The sequence below is a fragment of the Hippocampus comes genome, unplaced genomic scaffold, assembly GCF_001891065.2.
Source record: "Hippocampus comes isolate QL1 unplaced genomic scaffold, H_comes_QL1_v1.1 scaffold14, whole genome shotgun sequence".
Taxonomy (NCBI): Eukaryota; Metazoa; Chordata; class Actinopteri; order Syngnathiformes; family Syngnathidae; genus Hippocampus; species Hippocampus comes.
The window spans coordinates 709,938-729,275 of record NW_017805839.1 but is presented as its reverse complement, the minus strand read 5'-3'; the positions used below and the strand labels follow the sequence as shown (position 1 = coordinate 729,275).

Below are 19,338 nucleotides of genomic sequence, written 5' to 3'. Positions count from 1 at the left end.
GTTTTACAATAGCAACTTGGATTATGAAAGCCATATACGAAAGGACAAAAATCACGTTTACATGCTACTTTGACGGATAAAAATCATAAAAATCACGTCAACAGATTTTGGGTAAACTTAGCAAAACACAGGTTTAGGCCGAACTGAATTGTGGGAAATACAAAGCTCGACCATTCCTTTTGTTTCCGCGAGAGATGTCAGCGAGCATACACATTTTAGACATTACAGTACAGCATACAGTTCAGTATAAATAGACGCCTCGTTGAGCGTGTTGGCCTGTAGACATATATACACAAATATAGCAAATATCCGCATAACCCCATTGCGTCATACGTCAGCGCGTCCGCCATATTGGAAGTGGATGGGGCTATACTGTATAGTTGACTAGAAAAGAGCGTTTTGAGAGCACGTACAGGTAGTTAGTCCAAACCAAATTGATACAATTGAAAATGCAGGCTAATATAATATCTCTGATCAAACAACACAGAGACTTTCTGAAGAAATAATGGGCCAGCCCAGCCGGATGATCCCTTTAGGAAACATCAGCAGTGTTGGCTACTCATTTGCACGTAACTGATATTAATGAATCACACAAGGAGTACTACGAACGCGAGTACAGTACAGTACCGTAGTCCAGTAAATTAATGGTACTTGACAGACATACCCACTATTCCCAGCATGCATTGAAACAATTACGGCTTCGTCGTGTTTTAACGTTACGGTTTAAAAGCAAGTAACGTGTATGTGCCTCATTTATAAAAATATGGCTGAACAAGAAATAAACTTATTAAAATAATACTGCATAGACGTACATTAATAGTATGGCACCGTGGCAGAAAAGCATTCTGTTTTGGATTATTTTAAAAACGTTTTGTGACCACTCGTCACTTCCATGGGAGGAAGCTCGTTGTAGAGGTCACGTGCAGAGTGCTCGTCACTCCACCAATCACCTCGGGGAAGGTCTGAGACAAGAGCCAATTGTCGCTCTCGCAGGGCGTCACCTGATTCGGGTGGGCGAGTCAACAGAAAATACTGGTCACTGTGCTGTCGTAGCAGGAGAAGCTAGAGGGCGCTTTTTCCCAGCGTTTCTAGTGGATGTGACGCACGCTTGACTTGGAACGACTCGCGGCTGGCAAATGAGTTCGATGGATGAGGTGGAGCACGACTCCAAAACCCAATTCAGACTACTCTCCTCCCATTTTTACTACATGAGCATACTGATGCCTTATTGGTAATGTTAATAAGTATCTCACTTAAGGCTACAGTTTCATTAAAAAAAAAAAAATAGTATCATGGGTTCTCATTTCAAACCTTTTACGTCACCCCTCAATGCCATTTGAATTGGTGTATTTTTTTTAAACCATTCTGCCAAAATATTCATGACATTCATTGCATTCCCTTTTCCCACCAATGTCAGCATGTCAAATTTGACAATAGACCTATTCTTTATTCTTTATTATGGTTTGTAAGTATTATGAATAATATATTGAACACTGCGAATGAACATGACTTATTAAGTGGATTCCTTTACTGCAGTAATTCAATACTGCTGTATCATGCCGAAAAAATGCAAAATATATATATATATTTTTTTTTGAGAAACAGCACGATGAAGTAAGTCAACGTCACATTTTCAGATGTCTTGAAATATCTCAGTTTCAAGAAAATAACAAAGTGGCTAGTACAGTGGAACATTTTGTGCATGTCATTGATTTTATTTCATGCCAAAAAAAACAAATGATACATACCAAGTTCACATTATTGCTAGGGGGGAGGGGGGGACAGTCCGTGCATTACTTGTCTTTCGATGACGTATCATGCATGGACCGTGAGAATGCCTGTTTGTCAAATTTCATAAGGAGTAACCATCACACTGTACATTGGACTTTCTGAATCTTCAACTATATTACTTACACATGACGACTGTACACAATGGACTTCTATTCTCTTACGTCATCATACAGAAAACGTCCTGCTCCAAATATATAAACAAAACATTTATTTGCATGTCTCCTGCCTGCATGGTTACACACGCAACTGTAAAATACTGGCGCTTGACGCTCATGTAATTTGGATATGCAATTGATATTCTATTTAAAGTGACATTCTTGTTGAAGATACATTTACGATCTACGATAAATGTATAATTTTGAACAAATATAGGTCGGTCGAGGTTTACTAAAGTGCAAGAGTGACAGAGTTTAGATAGAGGTGGACATTTTTTGTATCACATATACTGTATATTTTGTTACATATTTTTATTATTGAGTCCTATTCTTGACCAAGAGGTTTTTTTTTTCCTACCAGCAGTTAGATGTGAGCTAGATAAAGAGACGACAGCGCACCACATCACAAAGAGGACAAAATGAAATCAAATTCACATGTTATTTACTCTTTCTGTTGCATCCTGTATTAAGGGAAAACATGATGACTGGTTGGCGTTTTATCTATTTAAAATGTAAGATGAGAACAACAGTTATAAGAAATCATGCAATTCTTTTTTTTTTCCCCCCTGTTCCAATTTCTTGTGCTTCTATTAAATCAGGAGTAAGAAAAGTACCACATCAGCACTGATGCTGATCGCTCCATAAAATGTTGCACTCCATTCTATTCATGTCCTTTTCTTTCTTTTTTTTTTTTTTTTTTTGGACCTTGAAGCACGTTCCTTCTGCCCATCACGCCTTAAGGAAAATCAGAATTTACAGAAGAGAGCAACAACAAACAACAACAATAATCCCCTTTGTTCCCCATTGGTGCCGATCTGAAGAAGCGTCGCTGCGTCAGTTGTTGTTCATAATCCACCAGGAAGCTGACGAAGAGAACGATATCATTTTCATTATTTGCCACTATTAAAATTAGTCCACAGGTGTCTTTGAAATGCTTTCGTCAAAAGATATTATCCATGAGTAGAATGACCCCAATTTATCTTAACTGGTCCAAAATTGATCATTTATTTGCGGCAAAAAACATATTTATATTTGCACTTCTATTTATTCCAGTGGCAAACACTGACAGAGAGGACAATGAAATGCTCTTCCACTTTTTTTTTTTCCCCCTGACGTTTTTGCTTGGTGGTGTGCTGTGAGGTTTTTCGATTTGCCTTGGTAAACACTGACAAGGTGCAGAGAAGGTCCTCAACTCTCGGTGGTAATTGCTGTTCAAGTGTCTGTCGTTGTTTTGGATTACCTGGAAGGAGCATGGTAGAGATGATCTCTTGCTCCTCCAATGAGTCGATCACGCAGCGTTGAAACGTCTTACTGATGGATGATTGCAGGAAGCTAAGAGGAAAAGATGCGGAAGATTGGCCTTTGTTTCGAAAAGACCCCTCCTTTTTTGGGGGGGGGTGGGACGGGACTTGAGAGTTGACATTTGAAAATGTGCGGTTTTGCGCCCTCACCTCATCCAGGAGAGACGATCTTGCCAAAATTCGTACATGATGAAGCATGATCTGTCGGGCAAGTTCTGGACGGAAATGCTTGAGAGAGAAGAAGGAGGGGGAGAAAAACAAGTGAGAAAAAGCTTCAGTCATTACAGCCGGGTCGGAAAGTAGACAACGGACTGACTGCAGGTTGTTTTGCTGTCCGCTGCTGGCCTCCGTGTAGCTCTTCAGAGCATGCTGGAACTTTTCCACATCACATTCCTTCACTGACATTTGTCTTTGGACCAGGAGGATGTTCTGGGTGGGCGAGAAAGCAAAACAACCACATTAGCATCATCAGAAAGTGCCGTCCACTGTCGAATAACTTCAAACTAAGAACACATCACACGCGGCAACAATGCTGTCATTGGAAGGTAGAACTAAAACGTATGTAAGAAGCGTAAAGCTGGCTGACTCACCGATTTATATGTCCCTGCCAGCGTGTCTTCTTTAAGGGGTTCGAGATGCGGACTCTGAAGGTGCGAGCAGAAATAAGTGAGTCATGCACAAGCAGTAGCACGATTATGATTTGCAAGCCAGACACAAACCTTTGGCCCTCACAGATTACCGGTAAAAAAAAAAAAAAATCAAGCACTTGGCAAATATAATAAAATATCATGACGGGAGTGGTAGCATGCAAGCTCATTTCCATGCATTGCTCGTACAGCTGTTGAGGGTGGCGGATGCACAGAGTTGACACTCAACTATCGACAGTGCATCCCGTACAAACCTCACACTCCAGCTTGTCTATGAGCTGCTCCAATTGGCCGACCTGGGCTCCCCAGTGGTAGTCGGACTCCACGCTGACCCCTGAAACACAACATCAACACAGTTCTGCACTTGTAAGTATTCCTGTTAATCGCCATCCAGCCATTTTCCGATCCGCTTATCCTTACAAGGGTCGCGTGGGGTGCTGGAGCCTATCCCAGCTGTCTTCGGGGGTAGGCGGGGGACACCCTGAACCTTTCGCCAGCCAATCACAGCGCGCATTGAGACGAACAACCATCTGCGCTCACACCCACACCTATGGACAATTTAGAGTGTTCAATCAGCCTGTCATGCATGTTTTTGGAATGTGGGAGGAAAAACCAGAGTACCCGGAGAAAAGCCACGCAGGCATGGGGAGAACATGAAAACTTCACACAGGGAGGCCGGAGCTGGAATTGAACCCGGTACCTCTGCACTGTGAGGTTGACGCGCTAACCAAAGGACCACCGGGCCGCCCTTGTTAGTCGCCAGTTTCCCTGAAATTCAACATCGTAATGGGGATGGCGGGACCCACCTGTGGTCAGCATGCCGGAGTAAGGGTCTGTCGGGGAGAGACACATGTTCTTCTGGATGCGCCGTTTGGAGACCCTCTGGATGGGCAGGTCCTCGGGCTTCTTCACGGACCTTCTCCCTGTGCAGCCTTGATCATGGACGGCCTCCATAGCGCAGTCTAGTGATGACTGCAGGGACTGCAGCTGGGTGGAGGTTTCCCGAAGCAGGAAGCGTGTTACAAACTGACCCAGCACCGAAGAGCCTTGATACTCCTGCACGGTGGGGAGGGGAAAGAGAAACATGAAAAAGGGACAGATAAAGCAAACATTCAGATTTTATTCGGCATCATGACGCTTAATTCAGCGGCATATGGTGGTTAGCACATTTGCCTCACCGTTTAAGTTTGAATCCCAGCTCCCTCTCTTGTGGAGTTAGCATGTTTGTGTTTTTTGGTGGGTACTCCAGTTTTCTCCCACATTCCCAAAACATGCATGTTAGGTTTATTGAAGACTTTAAATTGCCTGTTGGCGTGACTGTAAGTGTGAATGGCTGTTTGTCTTGACTCGCGGCCCATCCACAGTTTACTCTGCCTTTGCCTCAAAGTCAGCTGAAATTGGCTCCTGCTTACCCAGAATCCAAATGACGACAAGCCACATAGAAAATCAATGGAAGGAAAATATATTGCTATGTACTGCCACCACTCAAACAACCCCATTCTAACAAATAAATCACAACAACTTGCTCAAGGGCCTGTGAGCTGCAAACTAAATTAAATTAAAGCAGAACGGCATGGACAAAAAGCTTTAATCTTCACAGAAAGTGGCAATGCATCACCGGCAGTCTTTCCACCAAATCCTTGTTTCTCAAGGTGAAAAGAGTGGCAGAGCTACAGTCATTTTTTTTTTTTTATAATCTTCCTTATTGCTTTTTTTATATTCTACAAAAGAACATTAAGGTAGGCTGCTGCTGAGACCGAAAGCCATATCGCAATGCTCGGTGCTTGAGTTCATGAATGACACTCTATTCTGGAAACAATATGAGCAATCGAGAATGAAACATGTATGTATTTGGAATGTGGGTGAAGCAGGAATACCTGGAGAAAACCCATATGAGCACGGGGAGAAAATAGAAGCTCCACACGGTAAGGCCATGACATCAGATGAGTCCGACAGCTGTGCACTTTGTCAGCTTTTGTTAAAGTCGTTGATGCACCACTACCGTGCAGTGACCTTATAGTCTCTCGCTCTTACTGCTCTAGTGGCGAGAACGCAGCACCCTGCAGACTCGGTATCGTGAAAATGTCATCATTCATGCGGGAGGTACGTTCCAGACACACTGGCAATAGGCGAGAAGCCGTGACGTTTGTGAAACACAACGTGTAATGAACATAGCTTGTCTTGGCGTTACATAAGGGGGACGACAAAGCCGCGCTATTGATTTCGTCTCAGTTTAAGTTCTTTGAGGTCGCGCGACACCGCGATGGCGGAAAACTACAAGCGCAGACCTTTAATCGACTCTACGGTACATCTCATGAAATATACATCCATGACGGGAGTCTAAGCGCTCCAATTAACACGTGCCGCCCTCCAATGGGGACCATTTGATTATTTTTCACTTTTTAATTTATACTGGAATGTACATACAATTCTTACACATTCTAACAATAGCTAGATTCCGATGAGTACTCCTGGAAATACTTTTTTTTTTTTTTAATTATTCTGTCCTTATATAAGATTTTTGCATGTGTAATATGTGCAGCCCGGACAGTGAAGCATTTCTGGGGGATCAAGACATGAAAAAAAAAGTACTACATGAAATGTTTTTTTTTTTTTTGGGGGGGGGGGGGGTTGCATCATGACATGAAGATCATTGACATTTGTAATTGGGCCCCTTTGTGAAGACATTCTAAGGAACCTTTAAGGAATTTGCTAATAAATGTTGACGTACTGAGATGTTGTCAATGTCAAGGAAGCGTGACATCAATGTTGTTTGATGATCTCTGAATTTGGGGGAGGAGTTAAGGTGTGAAGTTATTTTTTTTCCATTTCAAATGAATTGACATGATATCAAAGAAGTTGGTATTCTTGGGAAAAAATCAAATAAAATAGGTCTACTTACTTAAGTGCTCAGAAAGAAAAAATAAGGTCCACTGCAGTGAGATTTTACTTGTTCAGTTGACTAGTCTGCGGTCTAAAGAAGACCAACCCATTCAAACAATAATTTGAGTTCCAAGTTGGACGCACATAATTTTCCAAACATGTCTTGTTGAAGAATGAAGGTATCGAGGGGAATCAATGGCCCCATAATTCAGTATGCCCCAATACTGTCGTCCATACAGTAAGCACAATTCTGATTTGCAAAAAGGTTAAAGCCACTCACCTCTTTAGTTTTATCCATTGCCTTTAAAATAGCCACATTTAGCTTCTCAAGCGCAGACAGCACGTTGATGTACTCTCCCACATGTGGACTGAAGTACTCTGGAAAAAAAAAAAGGACACGTGTATTTATAATGTGCTGAGTTGTGGAAAAAACGCCGACATGCAGAGTCAAATAAGATTTTGAGGATTATGAAGACCATTAAAAAAAAAAAAAAATGTACCTGACAGTTTGTCGATGTCCATGTTCCTGTGGAGAAACAGAGAAGACTAAAGACCATTTCAATTGAGCTCACTGATATCATGTATCTGTTTAAAAAAAGAGCAGACACTTTATTGGGGGACACCTGCACGGTCGAATGTGATCCAGGACAAAAAAGAGTTTTGGAATGCTCAGGTTTGACTGATACGCTTATTTCTGCGGTTGTAGTTTGTAATTAGTGTTCCGTAATACTGAATAAAGACCTGTTGGTCTCATTCAGAATGATGCATTATTATTTCTGCACAAAACAAAATTTTTTTAATTGGAACTGATTAGAATGTCTACCGTGGACAGTTGCTTTATAAATGATGCTATCGTAAAAGATTGAGGTCACTGTGAATGAAAAGGTGCTTCACGGCTCATCGCTTATTCAGTACTTCAAGCAAACTTTAACTTTGGTTTGAGAGGCAAGAAGGGCGGCTTATGTGTCGCATGGACATAATATTGACTTAATGAATATGGAGATGCGAGGCGGGCTGCGGGACGCACTGTACAGGTGGCAAAAGTAGGAGGAGCTCACTCGGCATTCTGTCTGTCGATGGAGCGATAAAGCTCCTGCATCTGCTCATCTGTGAGGACCCCGTCATTGAAGTATGACTGGAACTCCTCCAAGGACAGCTTCCCGTCATCTGAAAGGCACACAAGACCGTGACAATGTCACGATAAAGCGACTCAGTTGACCGTGCACACGTTCATGAAAAATCCAGGTCAGCTTAACTGGAGTGAATAAATAGCAAAGGAAAGGCGAGAGTCGATATGATTCTCAGTGGCTGGCTAAACGACACATCATAACAAGAGCTGCTTGTCTCATTTGTCGTTTGCAGAAAAAAAAAAGGTTTATTTGATTCGACTGGCCTTACGTTAATTCCTATGCCAACACGAAAAAAAGAGACCTTAAAAGGCATTTTTGTTCTCTCTCTCGACGTGCATAAGGTTTGAGAAAGTTTTCTTTTTCAACTAACCTGAATCGCAGTTGACAAGGGCGAAAACGTGTTGACAATGATCCACAAATGCTATTGCTAACACAACATGAGGTGACTTATTATCACAAGTACTGTAAGTCTGTTTTTGTGATTTTTGGCTTGTCCCAGCTGGGGTTGCCACATTATGTCACGCGCAGGATTTGTTTGGCACCGTTTTTATGCCAGATGCCCTTACTGACAGTACCCGATCTTTTTTTTGTAAATCCATGCTTGGGACCAGCAGTGGCAGCATTCGAGACAGCAGGATGTCCTCCATTGCCAGTGCTTACAAGTAATTAAGTAATCAAAATTTATTCAGGGAACACTTTTGACATGAAAAAGTGCTTTTAAAATATAGACTCACAAACGCAGCGGCATAATACAACACACACACAAAATCAAAACAATCAAATGTTATTGGAATGGCTGTCTCAGCAAATAATGATTGTCCATGATTGTCTCTTACAAAAAAATGTCGACAGAAGAGAACATTCTAAGCTCAAATGGAAGTGCAATTTGACAGGAAAGGACTGCAAGTGCTTCAGAACATATTCCTGAAGGATGAATTGACTTGAAATGTGATTCTTTAATAAAGCTCAGTTAATTTCAGCTAGTATTCATATCAGGAGATGCTACAAGTAATATTAATATCAGCATACTGAATTTCTCTACCAAAGGTTAAGTTTCAAGTTTTGATGTCACTTAACCGGATTGTGGATTTTGACTTGGTTTGAGACGCTGTTCAAAAACCCACCCACCACTTTTATAGTGTTGAAAAAAACCAAAGTTTTTTGCGTGTCTTCATTTCTTAACTTTTACCTTGAGCATCTGCTATGCGTTTAATGCCGCAAGATGTAGGAGGAAGTTGGACGTGACTCATTCTGCAGCCTTTCTCCACCATCTGATTCTCACGAAATTCAACTTGAGAATTGACAAGCCTGGGGTGGCACATTAACCGAGCGCTTGCCAAAGAGAAATATGGGAGGGGGGGCAGACCGGGCGACCCTGACTACACAATCTGTCAATCTTGCACCTTGGAGGCACGACAACGATGAGCCCATCAATGCAATGCGATGTGTACTTTGTCCAACACTAAAGTTATTGTCTTCATTCATTCATGTACGCTCCTGCATATTGTGAGATCCAGGAAGAGAAGATGCACATTTGACACCGCGGCGATTTAAAGAGCCACCATTCACATTCAAGTCAAGAGACTTCAGAACCTCACACAAGAGGCAAGACGACGCATTGAGCTCTCCCCACTGTCTCACGTTGCATAAACTCCAAATGCACCTGCAATACGATCCATGCGTCTTACCTGGAATATATTTTCTTCATGGAATTGAAAATCACAGGGGTCAAACTCAAGGCCTGGGGGCCAGATCTGGCCCACCATATCATTCTGTGTGGCCCGCGAGAGCAAATCAAGCATGTCAACTTTTCCATGATGCCTGCTGAAGTCTGAACCAAAATGTCAAATTTGTCATCTGTAATCCATCATGATATATATTGCATGATCTCATTACGTACTTATTACATTAACAGAAACAATGGCTGAACTAGGGCGGCCCGGTGGTCCAGTGGTTAGCGCGTCGACGTCACAGCGCAGAGGTACCGGGTTCAATTCTAACTCCGGCCTCCCTGTGTGGAGTTTGCATGTTCTCCCTGGGCCTGCGTGGCTTTTCTCTGGGTACTCCGGTTTCCTCCCACATTCCAAAAACATGCATGGCAGGCTGATTGAACACTCTAAATCAGGGGTGTCAAACTCATTTTTGTCGCGGGCCACATTGTCGTCACTATTTCCCTTGGGGGGCCGTTATGACTGTTAAACCATAGAAATAAGTCAACTACTGTCATGAGGGGTTTGGTAACAAGAAAATGCGAACAATATCTCTCTTATTTTGGTCCAGATTTTAGCAATCAGCGTAGAAGTTGACATGGTTGATTTGCTTTCGCGGGCCACAGAAAATGATGTGGCGGGCCAGATATGGCCCCCGGGCCTTGAGTTTGACACCTGTGCTCTAAATTGTCCCGAGGTGTGAGTGTGAGCACGGATGGTTGTTCATCTCTGTGTGCCCTGCGATTGGTTGGCAACCGGTTGGGGGTGTCCCCCCGCCTACTGCTCAAAGACGGCTGGGATGGGCTCCAGCCCCCCCCCCCCCCCGCAACACTTGTGAGGACCAAGATTGCTGTGAAGTGTGTTGATGCGCCGATCAAAACACCTCCTCGTTATGTAGCAAATGTAGCCTACTCCTTGCGAATGATGGGCAGCCCACTCAGTGCTGACTTGAGGGAGAAAAAAAGCACCTCCCTTTCAACTCCTCGCAGACGGTGTGCATATAAGCTGCGAAGTGAAGATAGCTCACACAAACGAGCGACCGCACTCTCTTGTTATCCTTCCCTCTGTTCCCACACAGCAGGGAACCGGGAAAGGCGAAATGAGGAAACAGACTTGAGAGGATTCGCAGAAGTGTGTCATGTACCGCAGCTGCCCAAGTGAAGCCCAAATCATTTTCTGAAAGACGACTTCTGTGGAGTTTTTTTTTTTTTTTTTTACAACTGTCACCAATGGTGGAAGATTAGATGTTTCAGGCATCTGTAATGAAATGACTGAACATTTTTGATCACCTTTTATTTTTACTCCTTACCTATTCGAAAATACATCTCGACTTAGTTTCTACTAACTTTTGCCAAAACCCGTCCAATGATGACAACGTGAGACAATGAAAGTTAGTCGCACTTAACAGCTTGACTGAGTGAGATCAGGGGACAGCAACGACATGGAAAAAGGAGGAATGTGAACCAGGCAGCAGTGACAATGACAGCAGGATAGTTCACATGGCCTCAACTTGCTAGCTACAAAAATGACTCTGGGTTAATGTGTTGTGTTTTGTAACTTCTGGGATTCAAAATTCCCAGTCCAACCTGAAAAATGCATTTTTTTAGTTCACTGATTTCTCACGATCCATCCATCCATTTTCCGACCCGCTTTATCCGCACAAGGGTCGCGGGTGGATGCTGGAGCCTATCCCAGCTGTCTTCGGGCAGTAGACGAGGGACACCCTGAACTGGTTGCCAGCCAATAACAGGGCACACAGAGACGACCAACCATCCGCGTTCACGCTCACACCTAGGGACAATTTAGTATTTAATCAGCCTGCCATGCATGTTTTTGGAATGTGGGAGGAAACCGGAGTACCCGGAGAAAACCCACGCAGGCCCAGCGACCCTAGTGAGGATAAAGCGTCTCAGAAAATGGATGGATGTTATTACAGTATTACCAGTGGTTCACTTCTTTTTTACTGCACGTTTATAAAATTGGATCGGATTCATTTCATAACTTCATGCGTTGAAATCATCATTCTAACAATCATTAACGGGGTCTTTTGTAGTCATTTTCGTCATGTGCATTTCTGTTCCTGCGATTTCTCCCTGTCCTTTCTCTGTTGTGTGGTTTAGTTTATCGTTCTGGCCCAAATTACAAAAAGAAAATAGCATGACATGCTCGTTAAAAATTATTATTATTATTGATCTCGGGGGCAGCAATGATTGCTCCACATGGGGCTAAAGCAATAAGTGGTTATGAAAATGAGCGACAACAAAGGGGAAAGAATCCAATTCTGTTGATTTGTGTCACTTAGTCTGGATGTGTCTCGAGCTTAAAAGCAGCCTTCTGAATTTAGCTTTGTAGCAATAATTATGTACCGCGTGTGTGTGTGCAAAGACAAAAACAGATCATCCATGATTTGCGAAGCAAATCCCTTGAAGTAGCTGAAGATCCCCTCAAGCCTAGAATGTGTGCAGCTCATCACAACAATGCGGCACTATTAACAGGGGGGGGTTCTTATGTAACATATCCTCCTAAGAAGACTAAATGCACAAAACACTCACCCATTTACCATTTTGCATGTGATTACATGGAGTTCCAAGTGTGAATAGAAGATTAAGAGAGAAAACATTTCCCTTTTTGTCAGCGCCGTTGTTTCCTCTCCTTGTGGCCCATCGCTGCTGTTTCCCCCACGGGAAGGATTTGCTCTCCATCTAGGAGTTAAGTTGTTGGATTTTTTTTTCTACAAATGAAAGAGCGATGCTTACATTGAGTGTGTATCAAGTGTGAGCACATCTATCTGGTTTTTCTAATGAAGCCCTGCCAGGTTGAAACAAATCATCTCGCAGTCTTAATTAACATCCAAAACAAGAACGCAACCCAATTAACTGCGCTTTTTCTTACTCACCATTTTTGTCCGCCCGGCGAAATATCTGCAACAAAGAGGAGAAGATTGTGTTCAAGATATGGATGAAGAAAACGGTGATATATTAAAAAAAAAAAAAAGTTGAGAATAGTACACATAAATTGAAATCATGAGGCTCTCATCTCAGTTTATGAACAAATGTAGCACCACACTTTGAAACTGGGCCTGTTTATTGAAATATGAAACAATTACATGTGACTTTCATTGCTGACATCGATAACATATTTCTTTTTTACAGTTATATTTTACAGCTGTAATAAAGAATTTTGAGGGCCAATTGACTCCAAGCACGAAGTTCGTTAGAATCCAAACATTCAGTGCCAAGAATATGTTTTCTCATATTTTTTTAACATTTTTTTTTTCATTGGGAGGGGTAGAGAAGGGTCCGATTCTCTTCTCCAAGTAAACTTACGATTAGCTTCGCTTCTTCTACTGTGGACAGGCATCGCTAGTCGAACCAGCAAATACGATTTACTCATATCATTACATTAGTGACATATTTATGTCTGCAGATGTGTCCACTGCACACTCCCAGAGCACTAAGTCCACATTATGATCATTTTCCCTTGTCGTGTGTGTCATCTGTCCCATTTTAAAAAATGGTTTAAGATTATTATTTTTTTACCCCACTTTCATAGTATTGTTATAGTGACGGACAGAACAAGTTCATTCTCTTCCATTAAATGGCAACAACTTTTAAAACATTTCTGTTTGGTGGTATTTTGTGACATTTTCTGATGTCAGACGCGTGCCGTGTCTCAATAAAGCTTTGGAAACACCGGTTTAAGCGATGTCGTCACTTTCAGAGGATGATGGTGCGATACCTGGACGCCGCGCTATTATTGCCAGTCCTTTGAAACCCTCGAAAGTGCCAATGTAAGGTTTGACAACAAAGATGCCTCCAAAGGAGCCAAAAGCAAGTTTCTCCGTCAAAATTTTGAAGACGAAGTGATACAGTAAGGAGCGGCGGCCACTCCGGATTGTCATGTGTTCATTTCTCCTTCGTGCTTGAGTCGACGCAGGCGTCGTGCACCTACAGAGCTTATGAAGATCTTCGATAAAGCTCACACACTGTATAAAAAAAAAAACTCTTTCACCCTGGAGACACTGAATGCACCACTAGTGAGTCCTACTGAAGACAATAAAACCGCAGAAGCAGGAATGGAGAGAGCACGACTGAATCAGCCTCTGGAGAAATGAGTGTGCAATACATTTCTTGAAGGTGTGCAGTATAAGCCCCGCACAACTGTGAGTCCATTAAAATCAACAACGGGGGCTTCAAGTAGAATGAGTGGAAACACAAAGGGCTGCCAGACTTTACTAATGAGCGTGTAGCTTAAGAAGAACACAAAGCGCGGTGTAATAAGGAGGCACAAATAGGAACAGAATAACATATTCGGTGCGGGTGAAGAAAGGCTTCTTCGGTGTTCATTCCACTCTCACAGGCACAAACTTAAAAGATATTCCGTCGAGGCCCAGCAATTCTAATTTGATTTCGGTGTTCATTCCACTCTCACAGGCACAAACTTAACCAGCAATTCTAATTTGATATGCCTTTATAGATGCAAACCAAACTGCACATGCTTGAATTTTCTGAAAATGAATTTAAAAACAAATGAATTATTCACCGGAGAAAATGCCTAATTTTTATAATCACTGCGGCTGAGTGGGGAGCACGTTGAAATCACAGTTCTGAGGTTTGGGGTTCAAATCTCGGCTCCGCAGTGAAGTGTGCTCGTTCTCCCCGTGCACCGGTGTCTTTTCTGTGACTTCATTCCACATTCCAAAATCAAGTACTCTTGCTTCAAGTCAGCTGGGATGGACTCCAGGTCACTCACATTGAAAATGAGGACGAGCGCTATCGAAAATGAATGGATGGCTTTCATGGCATGTTCAGTTACTTTTAGTCACGAGAGTAATGTTTACGTCATAAGACTGGATGCCTCTGAAAGAATTTACATGCCTACAGACATCTCATTACCTCTGCGTCCCGCGTCCTAGACGCATGATTTTCCCGCCAGACGCACAGTTCCAAATAATGTGGTTTTTGGGACGCAAGGAAATTTCTTCGTCAAAAAAAAAAAAAACGACGGTAAATCTTTTTTTCCAGCAACGAACGCAGTTTGACAATCGCCAACCTTTGTTGTTTTGATCTCGCGTTAAGTAATCTCGCGTGATGAGATTTCTGTTCTCGCGATACGAGATTGGCGAGATCGGCCTTCACTTTGTGGAAAGCAGACGATTGCCAAGTTGTGTAACGTTAAAACAAGTGTTGTGAACAAGTGTTGCGAAACTTTATTGCGGAGATATGAACTCAGACTGAACCATGGGATGAAATAAGAACCTATTTCTCAGCAAATCTTGTATGCCTGAATTATTTAAAATTTTGCAGCATTTGTTTATAAGAAATAAACCTATTATCAATGTATATTGTTGTTGTTTGAGTTTTTATCACATGCAATTGAATAAGTAGACCATTTCAGAATTCGAAATTTGGGACTCTCTAAATGCATAATGGGGCTCATACTTTTCTGATCAGCGAGTCCCTGGGACTCGCAGGGCTCAATCTGTAAAATTATCACTGGCCTATCATATGTGTGTGTATGTGTGAGTGTGTGTGTGTGTGTGTGTGTGTGTGTGTGTGTGTGTGTGTGTGTGTGTGTGTTTTGTTATGGAGCATGACCTCCATAAATCATCGGCAGCCATAAAAGCTCCAGACATGATGAAAGGATGGTCATGTCAATCCATGGGCGTTTACATTTACATTTTTCATGTCGTAACAAAAAGAACAAGGTGCGAGGAAAGATGAATCATGGTTTTAAATTGGCGCCTCGAGAAACATGAGGGTACCTTAACCAATCGTATGACTCTTCCTTCACAATATGCAAAACATCGTGAACAAGCAGCCAACACACACACACACCTTTCTTACATAACGGGGCTGCTGTGCATCAGCTCCACATGAATGTAGTCTGATGGATTTGCACCATCATGATGAGCGTCGTACACAACTCCGCCCCCCACCTTCACCTTCCCTTTACATTTTTACCTATAAATTGTGACCTTGACTATCGCACGAAGACATGCAATAAATGACAAACACACACACACAAAAAAAAACAAGAAGCTCAAAGGTGCACTTACATCGTGGAAAAGCGATGCGGTGCGGTTGTGGTTGTGATCACACTCCTGCTGCTGCTGCTGCTGCTGTTTGCTGAGGTGTTGCCGCTTGGCCGATTGCAGACACATCGTGATCATCTCTGTACACGCCAGCATCTTCACACTTGCACGGGATGAATGAATGAATGGATGGTGGATAGACGGGGTCGGTGAGTTCTTTGGTTGGGTGAATGAAGTCCGCTGTCAGGGTGAGATGGACGAAACGACGCTGAGCGTGAAACGCATGCGCACTGCACACTCGATAAACTCCGCCCTCGGGAATTTTCGTTGCAAGGCGCCCTCTGCTGATCACTAAACACGCGCACAGCATGACTGTGATCATTACAGCATTCATTTTAGAGCAACCGATGTCCTTTATCGATCAAATTATTTCACCTTTTTGGAAAGACATTTGATATCTCTCTTGTGTTGGCTCATGGGTTTTCTTTTACAGCAAAAAAAAAGAAAGACGATGGCTATTTAATATCGGCTACATTTTATTTTCTGACAAATGCAGTATGTGCAGGTTATGCCTTTCATTCGTATCAGGGTATAATAGCCGACAGAAGTTTTTTTTACGTATTTGACTTACGAACACTGTTAAAGGCCAAATTGTACATAACCACACGAAAATGTGTGTGTGTGTGTGTGCGTGTGTGTGTGCGTGTGTGCGTGTGTGTGTGTGTGTGTGTGCGTGTGTGTGTGCGCGCGCGTGCGTGCGTGTGTGTGCGTGTGCGTGTGCAATAAGCAGACAAAATATGTCCTACTCATAATCAGACAACAAATTCACAAAAACAAAAAAAAGTCACAATCAGGTACAAATAAGGTAGACATCTAGAACATTTGTAAAATACTTTCCACTTATTGTGGCGTTAAGTGGCAGTGACAGACAGTATGTGGTGTTTCGCGCTGGCGTGTCCGTACAAAGTTTCTTTGGAATGTCCCCTTGCCTATTTTTTTCGGTTTAAATTGCAACCGATGAGACACTTTGTACATTTCTAAACATTTCAATGTGTGTGCGTCGAGTGCCACTGTGTATGCGCATTGCTTCTTGATACCCTTTTACTGTCTGTGAGTGTGTTGCCACTCTTGGATGTCATCATCTGTACAGGCCACCCCCCTCCCCCCCCGCACCCAGTGACAATGTGCATGGGTGGGGGCAGAGGTGATCGCTAAATGCACCAATAAATGTGTGGACTCTTTTGACCATCTGCCTACTTGCGCTTTTGAAGTTCGTCCTCAGTGCAGGTCAACAGGTGAGTCTGACGTAATTTCAATGTATAAATTTGTGGTCATCTTTATGATGGTCATTTCCACCTCGACTATCTTGTGTGTCATGACATATTTTGAAAATGCATTTTAAAAAGAATTCTAATGGTCATCGTATTTTATTTTTTTCTTGTTGTTATTATATGGTTTACTTTGTTTTAGCACACTTGATGCAGCACACGCGATTATATATAATGACTGGCAGCATCACAAGTGGCGTAAGAAGGACAGAATAGTTCAATTTCGTGATGGTTAAACATTTTGAGTGTACCGAAGAAACAAACGCAGCACGGGGGTTAAAATGGAAAGCCTTGATGATTAATTCACAAATCAGATTTGATTTGGTCGTAGATGTTTGTTAAATTGCTAGTAGTGACAAACTTTTCAATAATGGCGTTACTTGTGTTGATGTTCTCTTGTGAAGTGTGTAAAATTTGTCCAAAAACATTTTTTAGAAGAAGTTATTGTTTCCTGTACTCATATAACACAATCACAGGCGAATTTGTTGCTCGTGATCCACATTTGGCTAAAATTGGCACAAAAACTTTTTGAAATTTGACCCACTGAAAAAAAAGTGTTTCTTTGACAGACATCTCACCACAAGAGAAAGCTCAAGATCCTAAAAATGAACTTATCTTTTGTCCACAGGCCAGGAAAAGGATGTCTGAACACAGATCCATATATTAACTCATAAAAAACAAAACAAAACGCATTTAACGCTTCTGCTGAAAATATTGTTGATCGTGGATTCATTTCTTGTCATAGAGGGTTTTCTGAGCTGTGTTGAATATTTTGGTTACCAGATTTAACTACCTGAATGGGCAAAATAATCGTAACAGCTCTCCATCGGAAGCATTCTATACCGACAATAGGACACACATTTTCAAAATAACTTTTTCGGGCCGATAAGAATGATAACATCCAAAATTATGGATGGAAAACGGTGGTCTTGGTGGATTATTTGAAACAAGCCTCGACGGATGACGTCTGTCACTCAACACTGAAGCAGCTGCAGCGAGAAGATAAGCCCCACCCTGAAGGACGCACCTTCAGCTCTCAAAACGTCACACGTATTGGCATCGATAATGTTGATAGCAAAGTTTTACTTCGCCCTGCAGTCTGTAAAACAACGGGAAATGATCCCTGTGTTGCAAAAAAACTGAGCTCATCTTAAAAAGTAAAATAACATTTTGTCCTCTCACCTCCACTCAGAGAGAGAACACAACATGGCAGCTTTCCTCCACCACTGCCCCTTCTTCAAGTCGGCCACGAAACCAGCTTTGAGGAGATCAAGCCCATTGCTGTCCCTGGCCAACCAGTGTCCCATCATCGCACGTCAGATCAGCGTCTGCAAGTCAGCCGCCTTGGAGGCCAAGCTGAGCGGCTCCCCGGCCGGCCTCGACTGTCGCCAGCTTCCCACGCTGGAGCAAAAGAGGACGTTTGCTCAAACAGCTCCTCAGGTGGCAGAGCCGGCAGTGTCCAAGGCTTGCCCTTTCGTCACCTCTCGCATTGGAATGGTCCAAGCCAGCCCTGAAGTGCAAGAGGATGTCCGAGAAGGTAGGAAGCAGGAAAAAAAAAACATTGACAAGCATTTGAAAAATAATTTGAAAGGATTACATTGAAGGGATTATCCTGCGTGTTGCTTTGACAGGTGTGATGATCTCTCTGTTGAAGGATTTAAAAGAGTCGATTTTCCCTAAATCCCCTCAAGACATCACCGTCAGTCACCTCTTCAAAGACAACATGGGTGTGTATGCTATGCTGACACCAGAGCTGTGGGGTTAAATTAGATTTCAGACATCACTTTTACCCATCAAACGCAATTAAGAGGTATAAGTTACGGTGCAAATCATGGAATTCATCTTCATTTTTACTGTTATCGTCCACTTGCATTGGGGCCAGATTGGCGCAGTGACCTCCTAGATCCAGGAGATGGCACTGTGTTGAAAAAAAACTCTTACTGTACATTGTAATTGGCACCCTCCTGTTAAAATTTTTTTGACTTTGTTAGAGGATTGTGGCATTCTAATCCAGTCCAATTGCTCTTGCCTATACAGCTGGGCCCAGCTATGATTACGACTGCTTCTTCTCTGAAAAGATCGCCGAGAAGAAGAAGGACTACACTTATAGAATCTTTAAGACGGTAAATCGGAGCGCCGGCTCATTTCCCTTCGCTGAGGATTACTCTTTGTCCGACCGCGGGGGCTCCCGAGTGTCTGTGTGGTGCAGCAACGACTACCTGGGGATGAGTCAGCACCCCCGGGTCCTCAGTGCCATGAGGTAAAATGAAAACCATCACACAGTGGATATAATCTGCAGTAAAATCACATTTGGAGCTCAGTATGTGTTTTCCTGTGCTTTCAGGTGTTCAGAGTCAAAC

The 19,338-nt window shown here is 42.7% G+C and overlaps 2 protein-coding genes across 2 annotated transcripts in view; one reads left to right on the top strand and one right to left on the bottom strand.

Moving 5' to 3' along the window:
* Nucleotides 1–1,694: 1,694 nt before the first annotated feature.
* Nucleotides 1,695–15,943, bottom strand: necab3 (N-terminal EF-hand calcium binding protein 3). Its single transcript, XM_019887950.1, has 12 exons — nucleotides 15,675–15,943; nucleotides 12,513–12,537; nucleotides 7,836–7,944; nucleotides 7,278–7,303; nucleotides 7,058–7,155; nucleotides 4,701–4,950; nucleotides 4,149–4,228; nucleotides 3,838–3,891; nucleotides 3,564–3,676; nucleotides 3,398–3,475; nucleotides 3,187–3,278; nucleotides 1,695–2,809 (listed from the first exon to the last, which is right to left on the bottom strand). The coding sequence occupies exons 1-12, from the start codon at nucleotides 15,804–15,806 to the stop codon at nucleotides 2,781–2,783; spliced, it is 1,086 nt and encodes a 361-aa protein (XP_019743509.1). The 5' UTR covers nucleotides 15,807–15,943; the 3' UTR covers nucleotides 1,695–2,780.
* Nucleotides 15,944–16,830: 887 nt separating this feature from the next.
* Nucleotides 16,831–19,338, top strand: part of LOC109526572 (5-aminolevulinate synthase, erythroid-specific, mitochondrial-like) — a 6,554-nt gene continuing 4,046 nt past the window's right edge. The window contains exons 1-4 of the mRNA XM_019887916.1: nucleotides 16,831–16,945; nucleotides 18,171–18,515; nucleotides 18,610–18,705; nucleotides 19,016–19,238. Of these exons, the coding sequence (XP_019743475.1) occupies nucleotides 18,185–18,515; nucleotides 18,610–18,705; nucleotides 19,016–19,238 (650 nt within the window). The 5' untranslated portion in view covers nucleotides 16,831–16,945; nucleotides 18,171–18,184. The remainder of the gene's footprint in view (nucleotides 16,946–18,170; nucleotides 18,516–18,609; nucleotides 18,706–19,015; nucleotides 19,239–19,338) is intronic.